Source organism: Gymnoscopelus microlampas (genome assembly GCF_963454915.1).
Source record: "Gymnoscopelus microlampas genome assembly, chromosome: 17".
NCBI lineage: Eukaryota > Metazoa > Chordata > Actinopteri > Myctophiformes > Myctophidae > Gymnoscopelus > Gymnoscopelus microlampas.
In genome coordinates this window covers 22,703,365-22,730,213 of record NC_139954.1, presented here as the reverse complement: position 1 = coordinate 22,730,213, position 26,849 = coordinate 22,703,365, and the positions used below count along the sequence as shown (strand labels likewise).

Genomic DNA, 26,849 nt, shown 5'->3' with positions numbered 1-26,849 from the left:
ATATTGTAATGTATTGACATTTATTGGGAACATTTTGATTTTATTCAATAAAATACATTCCGCATTGCAGCTTTATATAAAAGCAATAAAACACTTGAGGTCATGCTTTGTCATGGTTAAGCCTACAGCTGTGCAAGGCAACAGCACTCTGCTTGACTGCTTCACATCATGCCACAACATTGCTAATGCTATCCTATATTAATGGGTGGGCGAAAACTGACCCAGCCGTGGGTATAGGCCAAGGCCACCCAGCCTGGCGAAGACCTGCGCTCCGCGGAGCCCCCTTTCTAGCCCTTTTCATTCAACAAATTCACAAGCACTAGTCTGTCAGTCTCTCAGAGACCCTACCCTCAAATGGCAACAGGTGAGGAGGGAACATCCCAGAATCATATGATATGGCATGTCTACAGCTCTTAATCTAGCAACTAGAAAGTCTAGTTGATCGTGAAATTTCCAATCAAAAGTAAACCATTCATCTCTGTAAGTTAACCATAGATCAGTACATGAATGATAACATCTTGTTTGAAGCTGATATTTCCCAGCTTCTGGTAGTCACACAAATGCAGCATGAAAGAACTTCCATGCCATTCGTCATTCTCCACACGGCGTCCCTCGCGGCCATGGTAACACTGGCTCTCATATCAGACCGCAGATCAAATCAATACAAGTGCTCTACATGTAGCAGGTTGGTATTGTATGTGTATTTGCTATTCAGGATTATTAGAGAGGATGTGTTTTTCAGTTGTCAGACGTTCGCTTTATTTAGCGTTTTGTAATAATGTGAGAAACGGACAGGATTAACGTTAGGGTTGTTGTTGTGTGTTGCCATGCAATTCGTTTTGTTGTCTGTCTGTGGCCTAGCCTAGCTACCATTAGCTAAGCTAACGAGACAGGGTGTAACGACGACCAACGTTCAATTTGAAAGGATATACTGATGGGGAAGTGGGGTGATTCAATCAAGCTGGACTGTCTGCGATAAAGCAGTTCCGATTTTAGAAGTAATCCCATCCGTTTTGCTGCTATAGTTACTTACATAAATTACATTCTCTGAATAATAGAAGAATACACAGAAGAAACTGACATTCTCAATGGAAGTTGAGCTCCAGAGATATAACCATCAAGTGAGGCTGCTTACGCTAACAATTGTTTTTTTCTATTAGAATGTAATGCAAATGTTAATTTAGCTATAAACTCAGCCATGTCTGTCCATCCCTTCACTCCAACAGCTAGCTCCAGTATGAATTTGGCAGAGATAAGTGACAACGCAAAGAAGGGTCGTGAATATGCTTTGCTGGGGAACTATGATTCTTCCATGGTGTACTACCAGGGTGTCATTCAACAGATTCACAAGCACTGTCAGTCTCTCAGAGACCCTGCCCTTAAAGTCAAATGGCAACAGGTGAGGCAACATCCCAGAACCATATGACATGTCTGCAGCTCTTAATCTAGCGTTTCTGAAATGTATATGATATACTCACTGCACACTGGTTCATATCATGTTAAGATTACTACTAGTGTGTAAAACTCCATTTTGTGGCATGCAATAAGACCCTCTTTCTGCTTGTCTGCAGATGAGGCAGGAGCTGGCGGAGGAGTATGAGCAGGTAAAAGGCATCGTAGCAACCCTAGAAAGCTTTAAGTCAGACAAGCCAGTGGACTTCTATGCTCCTCAGCCTGAGCCAGAGAGACTGCAGGACCCAGATGTGTGGCCTCCACCCATCCCTGCAGAGCATAGGTGCATTTATGTAGGGTTCATTTGACTGTGTGTGGATCTCCATGTCTTTCTTGTACATTGAGTGGTTCTGATTGGTCTGCCTCCAACCCCACCAAACCATTTAAAACCTTACATTCTTAGATTAATTTCAGGTTCTTGCTCAGGGATCACTAGACTAGATAACTGAAGACATCAAGGCACTGACTTAAGTTCCTGTTTTGGTAGATCCACCCCCTGGCTATGGTAACTGACACTACACAGTGGCTCGATGGAACAAGACAATACTCACAAAATACTGAGCAGGACTAATGAAAGGTAGCATTGGCTATGTCACCTTAGGAGTGCAATGTGACTTATAGCCATATCAAGGTTCCACAGAGAACTGGCAGAGCAGGTTCAATTGTCGATTACGTCATTGCAAATAAGGGCAAGGAGGTGCACCATGACTGCCACACTCAGCAAGCTCTAGATTCTTTACAAAGTGTCTGTAGTTTCTGTTCGGAGGCATGTTTTCCTAACGTGTGTGTGTGTGTGTGTGTGTGTGTGTGTGTGTGTGTGTGTGTGTGTGTGTGTGCGTGTGCGTGTGCGTGTGCGTGCATGAATGCAGAAATCCTGCATCAGTGAAGCGTCCAAACAGTGGCATGAAACAACAGAGGAAGGATTCTCCTGGTCTGCAGCACAGAGGAGCTGTGCCAGGAGGTCGGGGACAGACAAACCCTAAGACAGACCGGCCAGCACCCAGGGATGCCCGTGGCACCAAGGCCAAAGATGACAAGGTCAGTCATTACAACAGCGCCAACAGCTAGAAGGACCTGGGTTCGATTCCCACCGGGGACGCTGTGGGCGCTGGGGAGTGTCTTCTCCTCCGCGTCATCAGCACCCATACCCTAGGTGGGGTTGGCGAAAGGGCCTAATCTGTGTGATATCGTGGGATAAAAAATATTTAAAAAAATATATATCAGTGCAATTTGGCACTGAGGCCAGAAACAACAAAAATATATACTGTATAATACTTTTCTGTTGTCTACAGATTCTTGTGTTCTGGACTGGTATTGGCCATTTAAATCTATGACAATATCCTATTTGTATTGGTCAAAGACCAAATCTGTGACTGCCGTCAAAACCTCTTGTCAAATCTGAAATAACGTCATCAGCAATAACTTGAACCGTTAATATGAAACAAGCTTAATGGTTATGTCTTTTGATGGGTTGTTGGATTCATTGGTCATATCATTAAGAAAGTAGTATCATAATCTAGACAGTCAGTTCTGTTCTGTTAAAGGCACAGAATAGATGTCATAACTTTGGAATGCTTTGGTCATATCATTTTGAAAGAAGTATTATAATCTAGACAGTCAGTTCTGTTCTGTTAAAGGCACAGAATCGATGTCATAACTTTGTAATGTAACTGTTCAGTTTAACATTTATTTGTTCATTTAATTCCCTGTGTCATTACTCAGGGAAAGAAAGGGAATGGAGATGGAACAGGGGATGGAGAGATAAAGAAGTTTGATGGTACAGGATATGAAAGTGACCTGGTGGACGCACTGGAACGAGATATTGTGTCTCGCAACCCTAACATACACTGGTATGTTAGCAAAACACACACATGCTACACACTGTCCGACCTACATCTGCATTATGTTGATCCTAGAGGGTGGTTGTTTTTCTTAACATTGCTGATTGTGTTTATATTGCAGGGATGACATTGCTGATCTGGAGGATGCTAAGAAACTGCTGAGGGAAGCAGTGGTGTTGCCTATGTGGATGCCTGATTTCTTCAAGGGCATTCGTCGTCCCTGGAAGGTACACACAAATATGCTTGCACATACACTGTGTGAAGAACAATATTGTGGAAATTCTTAATCTCAAAAAGTGTGTGTGTGTGTGTGTGTGTGTGTGTGTGTTTGTGTACGTCATCAACCTCTATAATTATAGAGGCATTTCAGTTATGCTATGCCCTGCCTCTCAATGTCACCATGACTCGTGTTGACTGGCCAATCAGGGACTTTCTTTCAGTACCAGCCTGCATAGCGAATCATTTGAGGGCAGATTCCCTCAGGCCATCATTTAAGTGTCAATACTTCATTGGGTTTTAAGATGCACAGTGGTTTTCATTTGTGAAAAGCTTGTGTGCATAATTCAATTCATAATTCAATTCAAATCGATTCAAAACCTTTATTGGGGTGAACTCTCTGAAAGCCAGCTCTCTTTTGCAAGTGTAACCTAAACGGGGAGAAAAAAAGCCAAAAAGCACAATCAAATGTAGAATTATTAAAATTCATGTAAATGAAATTCAGTTCACTTTTGTTGCCTTTCAGCTAGCCCTAGAATGTCTGTGATCTTACATACATTTCATGTATTCCAAATTCAGTCATAGCCTGTTTAGCAGACTGATCTCCGTGGCATAAAAGTGCTCTACGCAGCATGTGTACTCACCCAATAATGAATTCCTAAGACTTTGAGTCAGATATTGTCCTCTAGTTCCCTATCCATTTGGAAGTTCTGTCAGGAAACGTGTGTTTAGTAAAATATCTCCACTTTTCCACGGATTCACACAGACAACATTCTCTGTCAGCGACGAGGCCGGACTGAACATTTGAAAACTTCCTTTGGGCACAGTCGATGTTTGGGAAGCACAAACGTATGGGGCGCACAATTGACAGGTGCGTTACGATTGGTGTGGGGTAATTAATCACACCACCTGCCAATTGTGTACGTACATTTGTGCTTCCCAAAGGAAGTTTTGCCCAGAAAGAATGTTGTTCGTGGGAAGCTCGTGGAAAAATTTAGATATTTTATTAAACAGACGTTTTCTGCCAGAACTTTCAAATGGATATGAAAATAGAGGACAATATCTGACTCCAAGTCTTAGGAATTAATTATTCTTTGAGTAGAGTACACATGTGGAGCACTTTAATGCCACAGAGATCAGTCTGCTAACCGGGCGCGGATAGGACCGATCTATGGCTGTGTATTTGGAATACATGAAATGTATGTAAGATCACTAGGGCCACCTTTCAGCTAGACTGATGGTACTCGTTTCAGTACAGGTGAAAATTGTGTCTTCATCTTAACACAATTTTGAATAGAAAACATTAACATAAACATATCAGGCAGAGTACAAAGTATAACCAGTATCCTACACACAATATACATTCCGGTTCACAAGACACAATACTTAAAGAAGTATTCCAACCTTATCTTCTAAAGAATACTTAACCTTATATCCGTCTCTTTATCAGTAGGAGTAATGATCAATACAGCGGGCTAAGACTGTCGGCGCTATCTCTCTGGAGCAGGAAGTTCGAAAGCAACACAAATTATTTATGTAGTGATGTGGACTACCGCCATTCTCCTGCAAGGAGTAATTTCCCCAAAAAAAGCTGGAGAACCAACCCTTTGCAGTGAATTCTGGGTGTTGTAGGATAAGGCAGCAAAGCACCATGTTCAGAATAGGATTTTCTCATCATTGCATCTAATCAAAATGTTTGCATCGATTGACACAGTTAATATAAAAAAAATACTAATGTAATAATGTTGTAAATGTTTAGTCTTCTGAGCCGTAGTTCCCTGTTGTCTGTTGTCTCTCCAATTCCCTGTCGTCTCACCAGTGGTGAGCTGACCACCACTAGAGTGGTCATTTCAGTGATTTGTTTTGTTTTCTATAAAGAATCTTTTGACTACTCAGAAAAGTGCATATAAGTCTGATGTATTATAATGTATGAGTGAATTTAAATAGGACAGTAAGTAGAACGCATAGTTCAGACAATTTTGGTCCTGATACAGATTACAGTGATACACTTATTATACACTACAGATATGAGACCGTCTTCTGTGTCCTTTAGTAACATTTTGATTGTGTCTGTCCATCCTCGCAGGGCGTGTTGATGGTTGGCCCTCCAGGGACTGGGAAGACCATGCTGGCCAAAGCTGTGGCTACGGAGTGTGGGACCACTTTCTTCAATGTGTCCTCTTCCACCCTCACCTCCAAATACAGGGGCGAGTCTGAAAAGCTGGTCCGCCTGTTATTTGAGATGGTACGGCATGTGTCTGCAGGTTGCAGCAGCACCTCACAGTGACAAACAATTAATAATGTAGCAATGTGGTAATGGAACAATTCCCAGTAGAGATGTGTGATTATAAATAATCGATGTGATTCCCTATGTCAATTTTTTCCTCCTTCCAAGGCTCGGTTTTACGCGCCAACGACAATCTTCATAGACGAGATAGACTCCATCTGTGGCAGACGAGGAACGTCGGATGAGCACGAAGCCAGCCGCAGGGTGAAATCAGAGCTGTTGGTTCAGATGGATGGTAAGTAGGTCAGAGAAGTGAAGGGATGGTATAGTTGAGCTTATGGGCGATTTCACAGACTACTCACACAGGAGGTTTTGATGCATTCATGAAAGCAGATTAGCTATTTGGCGGGGAAATGGTAGGTGAAGGCCTGAGGCCCACCTGGCTACCCCGTTCATCTGGGTGTGAGTATTTGTATTATACTCTTGGTGTGACTAAAAGGTCCTTTCTTTGGACTTAGATCATGCATATTCCATTTGCTACCAGAGCTTTACACAACATGTGAACACAGTGAAAACACACTGCAAAAAAAGATAAAACTTTACAGTAGTTATACAGAAGTGTTCAAGCAAGGCACCTTGACCGCCATTTGTAATTTTAAAATATTTAAACATTGAATATAGTTCCTTACAGGCCATGTTCATTAATATCTTACCTGTAAAACATAAAATGCAAAAGGAACATTACCACGGTGATGTCACTTAATGACATATGAACAATGATGCAAGTTAATGTGTGGTAACCAGGTGTTGGGGGAGCGCTGGATAATGATGACCCATCTAAGATGGTGATGGTCCTGGCCGCCACCAACTTCCCCTGGGACATCGATGAGGCGCTTCGGCGGCGGCTGGAAAAGAGGATCTACATCCCTTTACCCACAGGTGAGTTATCACCCATAACATGACACCACAAGAGACGAGATCAAATCCACAAATGAATAGGTGCATCATCTTGTTAATCCCATGAGTGTCTAGATCACGTCCAAATGATATAATGCAGTACAAGAATGAACCAGCAGGGGGAATCTTGAAGTCTCAGTGAGAACAGTGTACAGACTGTGTTTGTGTGTGTGTGTGTGTGTAGCGGAGGGCCGTGTAGAACTACTGAAGATCAATCTGCGGGAGGTGGACGTGGCAGCTGACGTAGACCTGGCCCTCATAGCGGAGAAGATCGAGGGCTACTCTGGAGCAGACATCACCAACGTCTGCAGGTGTGTGTGTGTGTGTGTGTGTGTGTGTGTGTGTGTGTGAGAGAGATGGGGAGCAGGAGAAAAAAAGCTGAGTTGTATTTATAGTAGATAGATAGATCTTTATTGATCCTCCAGGGGTAATTCAGTTGTTCATGGCCTTACAGCAGTTATGAAACACAGGACGTAGTTATATCAAGAAATGAAATGTTTTTACTAAAGAGAATCAGAGACAAGGAGACCCCTGTTACTGAACACACACTCTAGCAATGATTACTATTAGAATATGTGCTATTTAACACTTATTTTATTTTAACAAAACAATATCCCTTACTGCACCTTTTAATATAAGATACACTGGCTATTGCCTACACATTTTCCTATATAGCTACTTGGGTATAAGGTAAGTTTGGACGATATGCAGAATATGTTGGCAATCGCGATCGACGATTGGATGAGTCCAATCGTCGGTTGTTTTTATTGGCCGATTATTTTGGGTGATATTTGTCTTTTTATTTTGCTAAATAAATGTATCCTAATGGTCTGCCTCCTCGAAGAATTTGAGCCATTCTAATAATGATTATAAGGCACACTCTTGTTGCGCTTATTTCCTACGAGTCTAGGCTACAAAACACAGTCCCCTCCCCGGTAGGTAGGCTACTGAATGGAGCAGAGGAAAGAGGGAATAGCTTTTGCTTTCCTAGTTGTATGTTTATCAGCTTCTGTACGTTTGATGATAGCTGTGTATATATATATATATAGATTTATATGTTCAAAGATGAGCAGGTGATTTATCCCGTAGCGGCTTGTCCGAATATAAAAAAGACTGTCTGTAAAAAAGTGAACTTGGTTGGGTGTGTTTCACCACATCGTTGCTGCAAACTGAGGTAGGCTACTCTGCTTCAACTTCACTTTTCTCCTAGCCTGTGATCTTAGCTTAAGAATGTCCTTGTAATATGTTTTACGATTCTTCGTTGTCTAAACAAGTTTTGGTCAGTGAGAGAGTGGGATTGGTGCATGGCAGCAGAAATATAGTCATGTCGTCTCATCTCGGTTTGTTCTTTGACAGCATGCAGTCACATTACTATAGTAACCCGACACTGCACATGTTACAGCCGAATGTATACTTCGTCGTACTGGGTCGTGCACCGAAAATGGCAGATCTACAAACTCACAATGCGCCACGTCCGCAAGGCGTTCTGAGCTTGTAGATCTGCTATTTTCGACACCCGACCCGCTGTACGGCGAAGTATAACTCAAGCTTAAAGGACTGGGGAGCTGTTGTCACATTATTGCTTTTCTAGCGCAAATATATCGTCAACCTGTGGTTTCTGGGCCGACGATGGCCTTTTTTTTGGCATATCGTCCAACCTTGTTGTATAAGGTAATACCAAAGTTTCACATTCTAGTGGGCCGCTGATTATTTGTAACCCATATTGCGTCAAACGTTGTGGTTTATGCCCCGGTGCCTCTCTTTGCCACCCAGAGATGCATCCATGATGGCCATGCGTCGTCGAATCCAGGGCTTGAGCCCGGAGGAGATCCGAGCCCTGTCCAAAGACGAACTACAGATGCCTGTAACCATGGAGGACTTCACACTGACCCTCAAGAAGATCTCAAAGTCTGTCTCTGCTGCCGACCTGGAGAAATATGAGGTCTGGATGGCCGAGTTTGGATCTGTGTAGAGAGGGCTACAGCGAGACCCAGAGGGGACAGAACTTTGTAATGGGAGAGTGTGCTCACCAACTGGAGTAGACTGCGGTACGAGTACGACTGCTGGCGAGCAAGGGATCAAGTTGAGATCAGGATGACAGTGCCTTTTTTGAAGGAGAATTGTGACAAAAAAATGTATTGACTTGGCTCCCACTTCCACTTCCCATTCCGTTACTGTGGCTGCACATCGGTGTGCTGTGAGAATCCACTTATGAATGTTCATGTAATCACTGTGTTAGCTGACTGACTTTGTTGACCTAAGGTGGAAAAGGGTCAATTTGAGGGTGTTACCCTAACCTCTGCCACTGGTCAGACTTTGTACTTGAATGTAATGTTTCTCTAGTGTTGGGAATGGGAACCTTTACTCTAAGAACTAGCGTAACAAAAGATAGTCCAGGGAATACACACGCACGCACACGCACACGCACACACACCACATACTCATACACACCATAGTGTTTAACATAGCTGAGTGAGTGATTTATGGAGATTGAGCACCTTCTCAAGAGGAATGACTAGTTCTACCACATATGAAAGTATTTGTGAGGCAGCCGTTTGCTATAATTGATTATCAAGTAATGAGTGATTTATTTCCACAACCACAATGTCGAGGTACTGTAGTAAGTGATCATATTTCATTTGGCAATGCACTAACGGCCATTTTACTGTACTAAGCCTGTTAACATGTGTCTTTTTAGTAATTTCATTCATTCCTTTTGTTTTATTTATTTTTATGTATGATATGAGTTTTATTCAATTTCATAAAGTGATACAATCTTCACAAAGTGAAGATTTGCGAATGTTAGTGTAAACATGCATGCTTATAGCTTGCACTGTTTTGTCTGTTTTATTATGTTTTATTGATGTTGACAAAATAATACTGGAAACGATTTATTTTCAGCTGCCTCAAATTATTTTTTTTATGAGAAGACATGGATTTTGACTTTATTCTACAAGTTAATTAAGATTTTGTCAAAAAGAATGATGTTATGTATATATTATATTACACAGACTAAAAGTTTGTATAATATATGACATTTTGGCCAGTATTGCTCAAAGGAAATGAGGGATACTTGAAAGAAATAAATCTGTGAGAATGGTACAGTCTCTGGTATACTGTCTGTAGGTAAAGGAACCTGCAGGAGTGGGAACAGACTGATACATTATGGGTTACACAGTTTCTCAAGCATTTACAGTAATGATATTCAATCAAGTAATGGGTTGGAACTGGTGAGATTATATTTACCAGGTTGGATGGTTTAATTGGAAATAGTCAAGTAAATATTAGTTGTGTTACCCGAGAGATTACTTGGTTGAAACTATTGGTATAATGTCATGATCAATATCTCTGTTAGCTCTTCAACCTATTCCCTCCAGCTGTATCTGGTGAAGGTATGACGCTTCACATTGAGATTGTACCATGTCAAGATATTCATCCGTCCCGCCATGGCTCTTTGTGAATATTTTTAGAATACTGCATCGGAGAGCGCAACAGTTTGCATAGCGTTTAGACACTGAGAGGTTGCTTTTCTGTATGCTCTGGCTGTTTTGAAATGTCTCTTATCTTTTGTCTATGACCAATTTTATTCCGTACCTTGTTGGTTTGACACTTTATACACAGCACCTTTATTTTCACCCATGCGATACATTGCATGCATTACACACACCCTCATTACACCGATGGACACAACAGATGATGGGGTGTAACTGTTGTCCTGCGTGTGGTGGAAAGGTCATTCAACCACTGGGAAGTCTGAAGCAACAAGGGAATCAGGTCTGGGTGGGATGATGATGGCCCAAATGTGAGCATTAGAAGGTGACAGCAAAGCGTGGTGTATTTTGCTGGATCATGCATTAATCTTATAGGCAGGGGTAGATGTCCCCTGGCAGTCATGTTGGCAAGTGACAGGGCTTGAATTTGACAAGTGCATCTGCAGACAGTGTTAGCAGTGCAGGGGGGGGGGGTGACAGAAGAGTTCAGGGAGTTTGAACACAAGGTGGGCTTCAGAACTTTTGGTTGAGTTGTAATCCTTTGGGAGTCCAGCCAGAAGGGATTTAGAGCAGTGCAGATGGGAGATGAGCAGTTGGACAATGAGTCAGACAGTCCCTCACGAGGATGGGATTCAACAGATGCTATGGAATTCATACCAGCAGGGTGAGGTTGTGGTGGCTGCAATGTGGGCTTATTACAACAGTTGGTTGTTGCTGCTCTTCAGACAGACAGACTGCTGATGTTGATTACTTATATCACAGATAATTGTCATTTACACTGCCTATTCCATTATGAAGTCAAGTCAGTTTAGTACAATGTAGCACTACACACAAAGCCAAAGGCATGTGCACCGATTACCAACCATGTACTTGTTATTCTGGCAGTATTTATGTGAAAATAGTTCAGTCGGATCTGAAGTATAGAGCCCCCTGCTGGACAGTTGAAATACTCTATTTTCTCTCTTTTTTATTTTGGTTGGTAGAATTATTCTTTTCCCACCCTCACATTGATTGAATGAACATTTTTATAAGGCAGTTAAAAATTGGACTTTTAATTGTTGATGAAAGATGGTTATTGTGGTGGAAAATGTATAAATCCACCAGTAAGTATTGGGCTGCCCACATTATGAAAACAGACTACTGTATTGAACCGTTCTAATTTAATTACGCAACACATGTTTTTACACGCAACGTGCTAATAGTTTTAAACCATTTAACTGCTGATAATCAGAATAAAGTGCCATTATACCGTGTCAATACGCTTAATTCGTTATTTTCTCCACTGAATCTATTGTTCTGGGAACTAAAAGCAGCCAGGGATCACCTATTAGATCCCTGACTGCTTCTAGTTCCCAGAACAATATAGACAGCACAGTCCTACTAAAATAAATGATTCTATCTGCCTTTAAAAGGTTGGTGGATGCGTTGTTTGTGTGACGCTGTGTGGCAGAGTGGGTGCATCAGCATCAGCGCGTCTGCTGGCTCTCTGGCTGCAACACGCCACAACGGTTTTCACAGACGTTTCCGTAGCTCTACCCCATATTTGTAGGTCTGTCTATACGAGACACCACCATGGAGACCAAACCAGTGATAACCTGCCTAAAAACCCTCCTCATCGTCTACTCCTTCGTATTTTGGGTATGTTGCTTTTCTGTGTTATTCAGTGGATCATGGCAATGCTATGCTTCAGATCGTGTTCATCATCAATCCATGGAACGGCTACAGCCTCGATCTGTGCCGAACAGCACCAGCATCATCGTTCATCGTGCTCTAGTGTGACGAGTGCGACCGTTATTTTATCATTATTGTTATTATCACGTTATTATGTCAAAACGATGTGTTTTCGGTTTTTACATCGTGGCCTTTATTGCTTCATGTCGGGTCGTGCGTTTTTCGTTGCGACTTTTACGTTTTTATTAGTAGGCTATAGCCTCGAATCGATGATATAAGCTATTTTTCCATCTTCAGATAGGCGTTGCTGTCACAGAGATCAACGCACCATATCTCTCACATCGATTCGACAGTGTTGCCATTTCATGTTTTTTCGCATCATCACAACGAAATAATAAGCGTGTCTAGGCGTAGTCTGCCTGAATATTTAATGCGTGTTTTTTATTTATTTATTTATTTGTCCTATAGCTACATTTTGGGGTTATTCTCAAATACATAAAGGTACATATATTCACCCTTTATACATTCATAATAAACTGTAATTTTATCCTCGCTGTCGCACATTGAATTGAAGCAAGATATATATATATATATTTATTTTTACTGAAATAGCCTACTTATAGCAAAACAAATATGGCTGGTTTTGTATTAAACATAGGCTAAATCAATTTAATCTATAAGATTCCAAAAACACAATACATTTAATTATTCACATTGTAAGACTTTTGGCTTTGCTAGTTTTTTAAATATAGTTTACAAATACAACATCTCTAACTCTCAATTGCTCTGTCCATATTATGTGCAATAATTGTATGTGAGAGATTGTGATTGTATCTACTTTGCAAGCCAATGAAAATCTGTCTCTTGTGTTATATTTTATTTTCAATAGCATGGCTACCCCTTTGTTTACATCTGGATTGAGTATTTACTATTGGCTAAATGTGAAATCCACAGTGTGAACATGAGACCACAGAATGGAGAGCCAACCAGTGTATAGCCATTTCATTTATGCCTTTAACTTTATACTCACTTATGTTTCTTTTTTTTTAAATGTGTAGTTATTGCTTTTGACAAGTACATGGGAATACTCAGAGATACTCAGAATACAGAATACAGAAACTCAGAATACAGTTGCCATTTAAAGTACTTTTTTCACTTATGTTTCTGATAACTGGCAATGACAATTAAATCTGGCTAGTACTCCAGAATTAAAAATTTAAATGAACCATAACATCCTCATTTCCTGGTTAAGGTGTATGAAGGTTTGTCTCTCCCTGTGTATGCAGTCATGTGTCAGTGTCACAGATATGATATTTATATTTAGTCTGGGCGGTCTTAGCACTCTCTTCTACATGATCAGATTTCAGATGTCTTTCCAAAAAGGGATGATTGGAGCGAGGAAGAGGAAGTGGTCTCCTAATCATTGAATCTGCTCTGGGGCTCCTCTCATCTCTGAGGGTCAAGGGTAGGGAGAGGGAGGGAGACAGGGAGAGCGTTGGGACAGAGCTAGAAGACAGAGAGCTGGTTTAATGCCAAGGACACTAGTAAGGGCCATGTTTCAGCTTGTCCTGGGTAGATCATGTCCTCCGGTGATTGCCTATATATCTCCATGTATCATATGCAGCATGGTTTAAACTTTAAAGCATGTGGTTGTCCACCTTTTCAGGCCATGACCCCCCAAAATAATCATATTTGAACTGGGGACCCCCCACATATTGTGAGCTTGTAGATCGGCCATTTTCAAATGTTTTTCCTTTTCTTATATTATTGTCACTTCGCTGTCATCTGGGGACCCCCAACAAATCGTGTGGGGACCCCCCTGGGCGTCCAGACCCACAGGTTGAGAACCACTGGTTTAAAGTAGTAAAATGCTGCAGACTCCTGAGTACGTTCTCATGATCATATTTTTAATGCAGACACCTCCTGTTTCTTTATTGGGACAGGGAGAGAGGGGAAATGGGGGTGACCTGTTTTAAACCCTGTGCTGTAACCAGGGTTCCCGGCGTGGCATTGAATTTCAAACAAAACGTGCAGCGGGCGGTTTGAGCCTGTTTGGAATGCAGTAACAGTCAAGAAGCGTCAATGACTGGCCCCTGCAACTCACACTTTATTTCCTTTAAACCACATGAATCTTAGCGTCCCTATTCTGGTCATTTGATACAAGGTTACATGGCTTGCAAGGTTACAATCTTTACGTCTTATGTACAAGTAGGAGAGAGAAAAATGATTTTTATTTCCAGCTCCTCAGACATTGTAGCAGCTTTGGTAATAGTAATACATAAATCAAACGTGTAACAACGTAATAGGTGATCATTCGGCGAACATGCGGCGAAAATATGCTAAAATAGCAGATCTCCAAGCGCACAACACATCACAACACAACGTGTTGTGAGCTTGTTGATCGGCTATTTCTGGGCGAGGTGATTTGGTGTAGAGGGGAACAGGGAGTATGGAAAGTATAGACCCCTGGCTGGGAGACCTCGGTCAGCAAAGTATATAATGTAGGTAAATATATAGTGGTTAGAGTGAACACTCCAGGATTGGCAGGCTAGTTTCATTTGTGTCCAAGAGAAGCCAGTAATGAAAGGAGAGAATCTTGTTGGTGATTTGATATTCCATCACAACAGGAAGGCATCACATATTAACATGTATTAGTAATCAAGTGATAGATAACATGTTCCTCTGCATTGAGTATACATTATATTTACATTTGTTTCCAGTTATGTAAGTGATATATTGAAAAGTGTTTGCCCTGGAAATGTACTGTGGGACTTTTTGTCAGCTTAACGACCAAAGAGGCAATGTAGTCCTGACTCCTTCGTGTCGGATAATGTTGAATAGAGAATGCTGTGTGAGGATGTATCGTTGCATATATACATATACCACAACATTACATTTGCATTACTTCAAACACACATCTTTAGAAAGGCCTCTAATAGGGATGTGTTTGTTACAAGATCAAAGGGGATTCCTCAGCTTTGCACAAGATGTGAAACCATAATTGTAACCTTATGGCACTGTTGAATGATACAGGGACCCAAGACATTGTTAAAGGGCAGGCCAGCGCCTAGTGATTTGGACTCAGAAAGAACCTTTGCCTGTTCATTAAGTGCAGAAATTCACTGCCTTCCCATTGAGGTCTAATTGAATTACTGTTAACATAGTTTCCAAACCACAGAGAACAGAAGCAATAGCTTTGAGGTACAGATGGCAGAAAACCACATGGCCAGCTATTTGTCATTGTGATTTTTACTTATTAGACCAAGCCCTGTGGACAACATTAACTTAAACACTTATGAATAACTGAAAGAGAAGGGGACTCCTATGCATTTCAGCACTCTGCTGTTTCGAGTCTAAGTCACTGTCCTGTCAGAAATAAAGAAATAAAGCAGAACCCCCTCCCCACACACACACACACACAAAGTGATCTATTTGCACCTCTCATGCTGTTTTGAACTTTCAGGATTCATAGGGACATTTTCTAAAGAACACTTCTATTAGGTAAAATGCAATGGCAGCACACTGGTAAGCAGGCTATTTTGGAAGGTGTGTGTGTGTGTGTGTGTGTGTGTGTGTGTGTGTGTGTGTGTGTGTGTGTGTGTGTGTGTGTGTGTGTGCGTGCGTGCGTGCGTGCGTGCGTGCGTGCGTGCGTGCGTGCGTGCGTGCGTGCGTGCGTGCGTGCGTGCGTGCGTGTGATATTTGTATTACTATACTTGGACCAAATGTAGACCACAAGTATAGAAGAATTTGAGAAATTGACATAGAAGTCCTGACATCACTCCCACTACCCCTGGGTCACAGAGTAATGTTTTGTATTGGAAATTCCATATAGGATACAGGATAGATCCTGTATAGATTTTTGCTTTTTTAATCTTTGGATGAATTAGTACTTTTTCACCGTCAGTTGATGCTTCATATCCATATCATTAAAGTTTCCTGTGTAATTTGTTTATTTTTGGAACACAGTTCTTATATGACGCAATCTAAGATTTGCCTATGGGATTTCCAATACCAAAAATAACTCTGTGACTCCATGATAGCGGTCTCTAGCGGCCTCTAGTGGCAGTAATGTTAGACTTCGGTGCTCTATTGTGAGGACAATTAGGATTAGGATGAGGTATTTAGTAATTAGGTTAAGGGGTTAGGGTTGGAGTTATGCCTGATTTATATGTAGTTGCGTGCCAGCGCAGTGCACCAAAAATAGCAGATCTATAAGCTCAGACCACGTTGCAGTGCGATGCGTTGTGAGTTTGTAGATCTGCTGTTTTCTTCTTCAGGGTTGGGGTTAAAAACGGCCACAAATTGTAATTCATAAATTTGCCGTCCTAAACTGTTGATGACATCAACAGTATACAGTAGTAATACAAACGTGTGTGTGTGTGTGTGTGTGTGTGTTGGGACGAGGAGGAGTTGGCACCCGCCCTCACTAGCGGGCGGGTCATTATCAGCCGTTCCACACCCCTCTTTCTTTCCCCATCCCAGTAAGATGTAGCCCAGCTGAGACACACGCCGTTCAGTTTCCTCGTACAACATGCTCTTTTATCTGCAGCCTTCATTTGAAATGCTAAGAGAGGCGCAACAGGAGGAAGCGTCTCGCCATGCATCAAAGGCCTTCTTTGATTCGCCCCCTCTCTTTGTGTGTGTGTGCGTGTGTGTGCGTGTGTGTGTGTGTGTGTGTGTGCGTGTGTGTGCGTGTGTGTGTGTGTGTGTGTGTGTGCGTGTGCGTGCGTGTGCGTGTGCATGTGCGTGTATGTGTGTGTGTGTGTGCGTGTGTGCGTGTGTGTGCGCAAGCATGCATGCATGTGTGAATGTGTGCAACGTGCGTGTGTCTGTTTTTTTTGTTCACGATCATGCATAGGCTGTATTTGGGTGTGTGGATGTGTATCTGTATCTGTATCTGTATCTGTATCTGTGTGTGTGTGTGTGTGTGTGTGTGTGTGTGTGTGTGTGTGTGTGTGTGTGTGTGTGTGTGTGTGTGTGTGTGTGCGTGTGCGTGTGTGTGTGTGTGTGTGTGTGTTTGGAGGGGAACACAATTACATAAAGCAGGTGATTGCCATCCCGTGCTCCTGATGAATCTGCCTCAAAATGTCTTCCCTGTCCCCTTTTTCTGCTTCTATCTTGTCGCTCCCTTAATTACTCTCCTTTCTTTTTCCACCTTGATTCCTCTTCCCTCCTCCTGCCCCTCACTAGGCTACTAAAACATGGCCGTTTGCAGTATGGCAGAAATGGACAGATAAAGGCTCTTTCCTCCTCTTTGATTCTCTTTCCCCACTCTGTCCACTTCTTCCCTCTCTTGCTTCACCCTGCCCTCTTCCCACTAGATAACAGGAGCCATCCTGCTGGCGGTGGGAGTATGGGGGAAGATGATGCTGGGCCCGTACATCTCTCTGATAGCCGACAACCCCACCAATGCCCCCTACGTGCTTATTGGAACCGGTACCGTCATCATCGTCTTCGGCCTGTTTGGATGCTTTGCGACCTGCAGGGGGAGCCCATGGATGCTCAAGCTGGTGAGAGAGAGGGAGAGAGAGAGAGAGAGAGAGAGAGAGAGAGGCCTGGAGAGGGGAGGGAGGGGGCGGGGAGGGTTCTGTTAGAAGTTGATTAATTAGACCTTCAGTCACCTGAGAGGGGGAAACAACAGTTGACCCCCATCAGGGAGAAAAGGATAGGAAATTCAATAGACGCTGGAGGGCAATTTGCTTAGCTGTGTGTTTGCATGTGTGTGTGTGTGTGTGTGTGTGTGTGTGTGTGTGTGTGTGTGTGTGTGTGTGTGTGTGTGTGTGTGTGCGTGTGCGTGTGTGTGTGTGTGGGGGGTGTGTGTGTGTGTGTGTGTGTGTGTGTGTGTGTGTGTGTGTGTGTGTGTGTGTGTGTGTGTGTGTGGGGGGGGGGGGGGGCAGGGGGGGGCTGCATGCGCATGGGTGGATAGGTGAGTAACTGTAAATGCACATAGGCAAATGATACACACTTGCTGTAAGGGAGATGTTTTTATTAATGCAAGCCATGCAAATCTTTGTCCGTTCATCTCTCGTCCTCACTGCTTCTCTCTCTCTCTCTCTCTCTCTCTCTCTCTCTCTCTCTCTCTCTCTCTCTCTCTCTCTCTCTCTCTTTTTTTTCTCTCACCCCCTCTCTCTCTCTCTCTGCAGTATGCCATGTTCCTATCTCTGGTCTTCTTGGCCGAGCTAGTGGCTGGCATCTCCGGATTTGTGTTTCGTCATGAGGTCAGTGAGGTCACCACGTATTTGAGACATCATTCTCAGACAAATTGTGAAATGAAATGACTCACTGTCGTGTGTGTGTGTGTGTGTGTGTGTGTGTGTGTGTGTGTGTGTGTGTGTGTGTGTGTGTGTGTGTGTGTGTGTGTGTGTGTGTGTGTGTGTGTGCGTGCGCTTGTTTTTCCATGTGTTTTTTTTAGATAAAGGGAACTTTTCTGAGAACGTACACCGATGCAGTGCTCAACTACAATGTTAATGACGAGACGAGCCGCTCTGTGGACAATTTGCAGCGCAGCGTAAGTTCCACAAATCACCATTAAATGATAACAACTGAAAACCTACAACAGCATCAAAACAAAACCATAACAATCAATAAACTCTGCTCTCTCTCTCTCTCTCTCTCTCTCTCTATCCCTATCTAGCTGCGTTGCTGTGGGGTGTATAACTACACTAGCTGGTTTGCTAGTGTGTATTACCCAGCCAATGGCCTTCCTCCAAGCTGCTGCTTCAACTCCACCGACTGCAGCCCAGATGATCTGCGAAACGCGACTGTAGCCCCAAACAAGGTCTACCACCAGGTCAGTGTGTGTGTGTGTGTGTGTGTGTGTGTGTGTGTGTGTGTGTGTGTGTGTGTGTGTGTGTGTGTGTGTGTGTGTGTGTGCGCCGCGTGTGTGCGCCGCGCGCGTGCGCGTGCGTATGTGTGTGTGTATGTGTATGTGTGTGTGTGTCTTCATCTATCTGTTATTCAGGCTGCCCGTCTGTTCATTTGTCATTGGGCCTGTTTGCCAGTCACTCTCTCAGCTTGAAAGCAGGCCCAATGGCATTATGTATTCATGAATGTACATTTCAGTCAGTAATAAATCAAATCCTGTCATACTTGTTCAAAGTGTGTTTTCTATACAAGTGCCACAATCATGCACTTCACACAAGCAAGTTATAATACAGTATGTAAACCATATTAGAGAGCCCAAAGAGAGACTATACAGAGTGAAAAAGGACAATCAAAGCACTTGTTTGGTTAGTATATTAGTGGCATGTGGCTTTTCTTCATAATATATGTTTTCATTTGTCTCTGTGAAGGACAACAATAGCCTAAATGGTATTGTGAAAGTCTGCTCTAAGATAATTCGAGATCAGCAAAGAGGTTTTTCTTCCCTTGGGAGAAACAGGTGGCCCAGAAAGCAAAATGAATTATAAACCAATTTCAACATGTTCTGTCCAGTGAATTCACAGTAATGCCCCCAGGTCTTGTAGGTCCGTAGGAACACACCCTGCTACACCAGGATTGGGCACAAGATCTACTGTACTACTTAGCCATTTTCCAAGGCTGGTGAGATCTACTATTGCCAGAATGTGAGAAGTCTTATTATAGGCTTCTAATTAGAATAATGTGATTAATATGAATAATAGGGGCATGATACATTCTGAAAAAACTATCAAACAATAATGCAAAAATAATTTATGGGACTTATTATAATACAGTATGACAGCATGATCCAGTTTAATGTTCGGTACAGTACACATATGGTTGAGATTTCAGTTCCTTCTTTCTTTTTCTCAGTTCACTGTCAGCTAGAAAAGTCTTGAATGATTTGTGGCTCGTCAGTTCCCTTTCGCTTTCTTCGCCATCGTTGAGCAGTTGTTGCTGATGAGATAAATACTGTATATTATCTATTCGACATGAGGAAAGCACAATTTTCTTCCCATTTTGCGTGAGCATATGTCTTCAAACTCATGGTGTCTGTTCCCAAATTCATTTTCAATACTGTTGCCTATAGTTCTAAACAGGTAACTGGGGTTCACATTGAAACCAGCAAACCTGAGCATGATTGGATGGGGGTGTGAAATGAATGCATTTGATGACGACGATGATGACCCAATGTGATGAGTAGCCTATTTGAACAGAACTGGCAGGCTGCTGTGCCAATTTTTGTAATAAATCTAGCTATTGATAATATATTGCTTACTGTAGTTGAAGCAAAATGACATAATGGCTACCTCTGGCTGCAGCCCCAAACTGTGTTTATAGTTTGAACTAATCATCAACAATAAATAAGACAGATTTGATAAACACACAAACCAAAATAATCTAAATCGTTTGATTAAAGTATAGCCTTGTGTCTATGTCCTGTAAGCCCCTGCTGTGCAGTGGTCGTCTTTGTATTGCTATGACTTCTCAAATGACCCGCAGTTAAGCGTGACAGCGAATGTCAAGCTCTATTCTTAGCACCATACCACATAACAAGTTGAGAGATCAACAAGTAACAAGTTGGGAGATCAGTCGGTGTGAAAAAGTTTCTGAATGCAACTGTCTCCACACCGCATCAACGGCTACTAGTAGTAGGTGCTAAAAATATGTCTTGAAGTTCGCTTTTCAACAACAAATCAATTGAGAAATCCTAGAAATAAAGATGACCCCTGCACAGCAGGGGGCCTACAGGACACTGGCACATGAACTTCATTCAGCACTGCCTTGTTGCAGTAGGCGACTGTGGGTGCACCATGCACCTGCACGAGTTTAGATCCCATAGCCGGAGGGGAATTCGCCCCCACCCAATCATTGCTGTGATTGGCTGAGCCACAACTTTCACTAGGAAATACGTCACAATATGGTCGCAAAAAAGCCATTTCAGCTGGTCTTTAAGGCTTGCAGGTAACCCATTCCACAACCACTAATGTGTGGGGTTCCTCAAGGGAGCATTCTATAGGTTCTCTTTTCTTCTTACATGTTAATGACATGATGTCGGACTGTGATTCTAAGTAAAAAAGTAAAAGGTCCAACTAAATTATCCACTTTTATAGATTGAAGTGCTCTTGAAATATATATAAATTATAATATATATAAAAATTAAGCTACAGACCTTGCAGTATAAATTGGTCATGTTCATCCTTAAACTCCACCCAAGAACACATTTCCTCCCTGCTCATTTTATTAGCCTCAAGAGGGTCAGAGTGGAGGAGAGGGTATCACATATTAAAATGTGTGTGGCCCACAGGATTGTAAACAAGGTGGTAACCAAATATCTAGTCTAGCGTATTACTTTTCTAAGCTTAGTGATGTACACAGTTGTTCCACCAGAGGGAGCTCTACAGACTTTGAGATAACCTGTAATGCCATACTCTCTCCAGACAGTTTATTTCCTGGAATTATTTTGTTTTCCCATTAGACCTAAATCGTACTGACTCTGTTTGGCCAAGATGGAGAGACTTATTGTCCAATAATCAGATTCTCATTCATATTTTTAAACATTTTTTTGTAACTGTTCTCCCTTTCATTTAACATGATGAGAGACTAGAAGAGCTGAACCATCCAACGAAAAGGATGTTACAATCACAATCACAGGCCAACTTCATGTCGTTAACATATATAGTAATACGATTTTAACATTTAAAATGACTTATTTAAAAGTTCGTTAACAGTATTCCTGAGCTGGAGTCCGCCGTGATGCACCTCACCTATCAGTAGTTTGCAGTGTTTTCACAATTCACATCACCTTTTGGTATCACCTCAGTTGCTTTTTAACTTTGACAGAGGTGATACAAAAACGTACCAGGTATTGTAGGTTTGCCCAATGGAAATAAGTTGAGTTGAGCCGGTATCATGTAGTGGAAAAGTGTAACAGTCCTTCATTACTTAGGCTTTCAGGCTATTAAATGCAGGCAGTAGTGATTTAATATGACTGCTGGTTTCTTTTTTAAACTTGGTTATTTATAGGAATGTTACTGCTGCTCGTGTTTTTCTTTTATTGACCTATGTATGTTGATCTGTTGCCTCTGACATATGACTACCTTGCCTGGGTGTGTGTGTGTGTGTGTGTGTGTGTGTGTGTGTGTGTGTGTGTGTGTGTGTGTGTGTGTGTGTGTGTGTGTGTGTGTGTGTGTGTGTGTGTGTGTGTGTTTTGAGTTATGTGTATGGACTGTGTAAGCTGCCGATGAATTGCCCTTTTTGGGATCAATAAAGTTGTCTTAATCTGAATAGAATTTCCCCCCATCATTTCACAGCTGCACTTTTGTTTGTCCCAATCGTACCTCATTAGCACTTATAATACTTCCATGTACCCTCTGAACTCTAACCTTTTCCATGTGTTTCAGGGATGCTATGAGTTGGTCACATCGTTTATGGAAACCAACATGGCCATCATTGCAGGGGTGACGTTTGGAATAGCCTTCTCACAGGTGAGATGTGGAAAAAGAAAAGACAAATGACCTTTGCCAATTCTCTGTTGGCTCCTGTATGGCGAGTAAATACATTTACTAAATTGAATACATTTTTTAATCCAGTCATATAGTGTTTTGGTGAAATCTGGTCTGCTGTCAAGACTGTTCGAGTGTTCGTTAAGTCCGAAATACCTTCACAGAATAGTAAATCAAAATGACATTAAATATTAGTATGGATGAATATAAACCCAAACTGTACATTAGCATCTAAAGATGTTTTAATGTAATGTTTATATACCATAGTTTGCTGGGTTTATTTTTACATTGTTATGACATATTCTAAATTGTCTGATAAATATAATAGTGATGCAATTAGAATTTATAACATTCAACAATTCTTAATTGTTCCAAACATGTACATTACATAATCATTTTAGTATAGTTAAAACCTTCTGTGGTTTTGATAGAATTAGAAACATTCTGAAAATACAAGGTGTCCTCTGTTGCTTATTACAAAGCCTGTTAAAGTCCTCAGGATATTATGACTGAAATAGGTGATAGTGATGTCAATAAATAGTATCATTCTGAATATTGAAAACCGTTTTAATTGTCATTTGCTACACCATCGATACCAGCAGTGCTGTCTTTAATGGAAAATAGAACCGTTTTTTTTGTTTGCAGGTCTTGTGTTAGCTTGCTGGAGATTAAGTGCAGAGCCTCTGCTATGGTTTTGGTTGATTTGATTTAAATGTGAGGTGCCATTCTGGATAAAATTGGGCCAAATTGGGCGAGAGAAAGATTTAAAGAGGAAGCCATGCATGCTTCCTTTTAATCTCTCTCTCTCACACACAGTTGATGCTCTGTTGGTGTATTTTGCCTAAAATTATTCAGAGGACCGGACACAATGAATCAAAAATATTGATTGGGGTGTCATAGAAAATTGGAGGGCAGGTTGTATCTGGCTCCCCGGGCAGTAAATTGGAGATCCCTGATTTACATGGACAACAAAGTCACTGTCACGTTGTTGTATGAAAGTTTTGTAGTTTTTTCCAAAACAATCAATATGCCTGGCCAGTTTTAAGTTACGATCCATGCATTTCCACTTCATAATTGGTAAAACTAAAATAAGTGTAAAACTAAAAACGTGTCTCTGGTCACCTTGAGTAATGTGGACTGGGTAGGTGGAAATTCAATTAATCTTGGGTTCTACCCCTGTATCATACAGTATATTTTAATGTATTTTCACCCATTTGACTTACAATATGATCACAGAGGATGCATGTCATTGTCAGGTATCTCTGTGTCTGTGGGTGTCATCTGTAAATAAGAGGCTGTTCAAAATTAACCTTAAAGTTATACAACTGTCTGCCTTTGTTTCAGCTGATTGGCATGTTGCTGGCTTGCTGCCTATCCAGGATCATTACAGCCAACCAGTATGAGATGGTGTAGCTGCTGTGTTAGGACAGGTGAAAGACATTCAAACACATACTGTACACATACAAATAAACATACTCACACAAACATATACACACACAATCATAATGGTTACTTTTTCTTCAGAGAGGTGAAGAGGAGAAGACAAACTTGCACCTTGTTAGAAGAGGAGGGGGGATTCCTGCGATGCTAGCACACTTCTGAATTGAAATTTGACCTCGCCCTCTGTCTCTCTGTCTGCTGTCTTAATGTAAGATCTCAATGTAACTTATTGTAAAGCACCATTCCTTAACTCACTGCTGTAGCATCCAAGCTTTTGAAACTATACTTTACCTTGCTGCTTGGTGTGTGAGTTGCTCTTAAGCACCTACTCCCCATCAGCTTTATGTGAGCTGGTGCGCGAGTAGGCGCACCATCACTGGTCTTAGGTCAGCGATTGGAGGCAACTCGACTCCACAGACGAGTGCAGCATGTTCCGCAGACTTTCATCAAGTAAGGTCACTGCATAATCCTTGTACAGATATGACATATTTAAAGCTTGAAAAACGTATTTGAATTGTTCGATTTTGCTCTTGCTCACTGGTGTATATATATATCTATGGTTGTGATTTTTTCTTTTTTTATCGAAAATCTGTCAGTATAGTGACCAGATGTGCGTCGACCACGTGATGGCAACATCCCAGGATCAATTCCTGCTCGAGATCTGTGTTGCATGTCTGTCCCCTTCTCCTGCCCCCAGATTCCTGTTGCTCTGCACTGTCCTGTATAAAGCAAAAAAACTGCCTAAAAATCATCTGTAAAAAAATTGAGAATCAATATTGATGATGGCATTTTAGGTTTTGACTTACTAAGAATGATTGAAAAACTAAACCGAGCCTACAAGAACAGGGTTAGCAGAGGGAGGAATGTGATCATGTTTAGAGAGCATTTCGATTTTTACAGCCATTGTACATTTATTTTCCTGAATATGCAATTACATAAAGCAATTCAGTGACAGATTAAAATGTGAAGCGATGCATGAAATTGATTGCCACTTTGGTATCACTTCAAGCCTCAATTTGGAATCTTTTAGTGTATCAGTTAAATGCGTGCGTACACGTAGATTCTTCAAATGGTGTTTTGTTAATCGCCATTGCAACTTTTGGACTCTTACTTCTTCGTATTAAAGTTAAAATACACATCCATTTTCTCCCAAGGTTTACAAAAAATGTTAAAATAGCAACCCATTGACCGTTTAAACATACATGTAAAATTGCCCTTACATATGATAAGGTTAATAAAAGCACTTTATTGTAAATTGTGACTATAGTTCAATCAGAATCAGAATTCATATTTAAAAGGCAACTTTATAGTTGAAGAGAAGTAGATTTTTCTATCAGTCTGCTTCCTATCTTACAGTATTTGCTGGTGGTGAAGGCCTTTTATGACATTTTATAATTGATTATTAATGGTTTGGCTCAGAGTTATAAATCATCTTTAAGTAGGCACCAGCGATAGCAATGAAAGGGCAGCCTACTAATAATTACGTTTTACAAATTTTCTGCACAAACAATACCTATGATTCGTTATATAATATATTAGTTAGCTATTTGGACCTTATATTTAGTCTTCAATATGAAATGAAGCGCATCAATGGTATCATTATCTCTGTAGATACGTAATGGACACGTAATTTATGTCATGTGGTGTTTCTCATTCTAATAAGCTAAATGATATAAGTGTTGTGTCTGAGCTATTAATCTGTTTTCTTGTGCAACAGATTACTGTATAACTTTTGCTGTATATTAATAGTAGTTTACACTGAATCTATTGTTTTACCCAGTGATTTTCTATCTGATTTTGTATGCGCGCGCGCGTGTGTGTGTGTGTGTGTGTGTGTGTGTGTGTGTGTGTGTGTGTGTGTGTGTGTGTGTGTGTGTGTGTGCGCGCGTGCGTGCGTGCGTACGTACGTACGAACGTACCTGCGTGCGTAGGTGTGCTTGTGTGACAGTCATTCAGTCTATCAACTTGACTGTGAGAAAGTTTCTGTTTGACAATGTGTGAGTCAGTCTTGATTTCTGGGATGCCTGATTTATTTATTTTCTTTTATTATTCAGACTTGCTATATCATTAAAAGCTTCCTCGATCGCTTAGAATTCTGATAATTTGTTTGTTGAATGTACCTTTGCCACTTTATCCCACTTTTTTCTCTGCCCTTAACTTAATGTAAATACTGAGTTGTAATACCATCCAGCTTACTCATGATGTCACCAGACACTCACAAACAAGAACCACACCATGCTACTATCTGCTGTTGACCAAGGCACCATCAGTGGTCTTATTATCAATAAATATTCACAATAACAATTTAGTGTGACTGGTTGTTCCTGTGTAATGATTCTGTTATGAATTTAGATTGTATTTAATGTACACAGTCAATTTGTTGTTTAAGTTTCACCTTTTGGTTGTATTTTATTAAGGCTAGTCTTCATCTATTTGTTAAGTACAGACTATCTGAGAGTGCTCGGGTGGCGCAGTGGCCCACCACCACAGAGGTTGTGGGTTCAAATCCACCGTGGTGCATCTGGCTTTGTCGAGCATCTACACAAACACAATTGGCCCGTGTTGGGGGGAGGGAAGCCGGCCGGGGAGGGTAATATGGGTCATTGTACGTATACTCCTACGGGCTGGGGACGGCACCTGTCAGCGGGGAGTGTTAGGCGGGAGGAGTAGGACGAAGGCCCCATGTCCTCCCGGTGGGGGCTCCTCACTGTGTGTGGGGAGGAATTAATTGGCATAACAACTAAATTGTGGAGAAAAAGTGGTAAAGAATAATTGGCTACTCTAAATTTAAAGTGAAAAAAAGTACAGGCTATCTATTTTCAAGTTGTGTGCTAGTTTGCATATCGGCTATTATATTTTTATAGGTTCAAATCTTTCCACAAGAGCTTCTGCATATGAACAGTTGGAACACTTTTCCTGTTTGAGGTGGCAAATCAATCTATCAAAACCTGACCTTGTATGTTCTCTTTGGCATTTGAATAACAGTGACTGTTTTTTTTTAACCGTATTGAGGACAAGGTCTATTTAAGGCTAAGGTTTTAGAGTTAGAATTAGAGGAGGAGGGCTAAGGTTAGGGTCCAAGGGTTAATGTTAGACATGGTGAGGATTAAGACTTGTGGGATTAAATGTGTGTGTGTGCGCGTGTGTG

At 41.5% G+C, this 26,849-nt stretch overlaps 2 protein-coding genes across 2 annotated transcripts; both read left to right on the top strand.

Moving 5' to 3' along the window:
* Positions 1–567: 567 nt before the first annotated feature.
* Positions 568–9,793, top strand: katnal1 (katanin p60 subunit A-like 1). The gene is made up of 11 exons (XM_084084529.1): positions 568–685; positions 1,227–1,399; positions 1,572–1,735; positions 2,322–2,490; positions 3,175–3,302; positions 3,415–3,520; positions 5,596–5,754; positions 5,905–6,031; positions 6,541–6,675; positions 6,878–7,004; positions 8,467–9,793. Exons 2-11 carry the CDS (start codon positions 1,238–1,240, stop codon positions 8,663–8,665), a joined length of 1,476 nt encoding a protein of 491 aa, XP_083940655.1. The 5' UTR covers positions 568–685; positions 1,227–1,237; the 3' UTR covers positions 8,666–9,793.
* A 1,963-nt stretch (positions 9,794–11,756) lies between these two features.
* On the top strand, positions 11,757–25,884 carry tspan7 (tetraspanin 7; the record flags this gene model as incomplete). Its single annotated transcript, XM_084084536.1, has 8 exons — positions 11,757–11,822; positions 17,177–17,365; positions 17,999–18,073; positions 18,268–18,363; positions 18,490–18,645; positions 22,160–22,243; positions 23,606–23,691; positions 23,786–25,884. The coding sequence occupies 7 exons, from the start codon at positions 11,757–11,759 to the stop codon at positions 23,672–23,674; spliced, it is 735 nt and encodes a 244-aa protein (XP_083940662.1). The 3' UTR covers positions 23,675–23,691; positions 23,786–25,884.
* Positions 25,885–26,849: the final 965 nt, after the last annotated feature.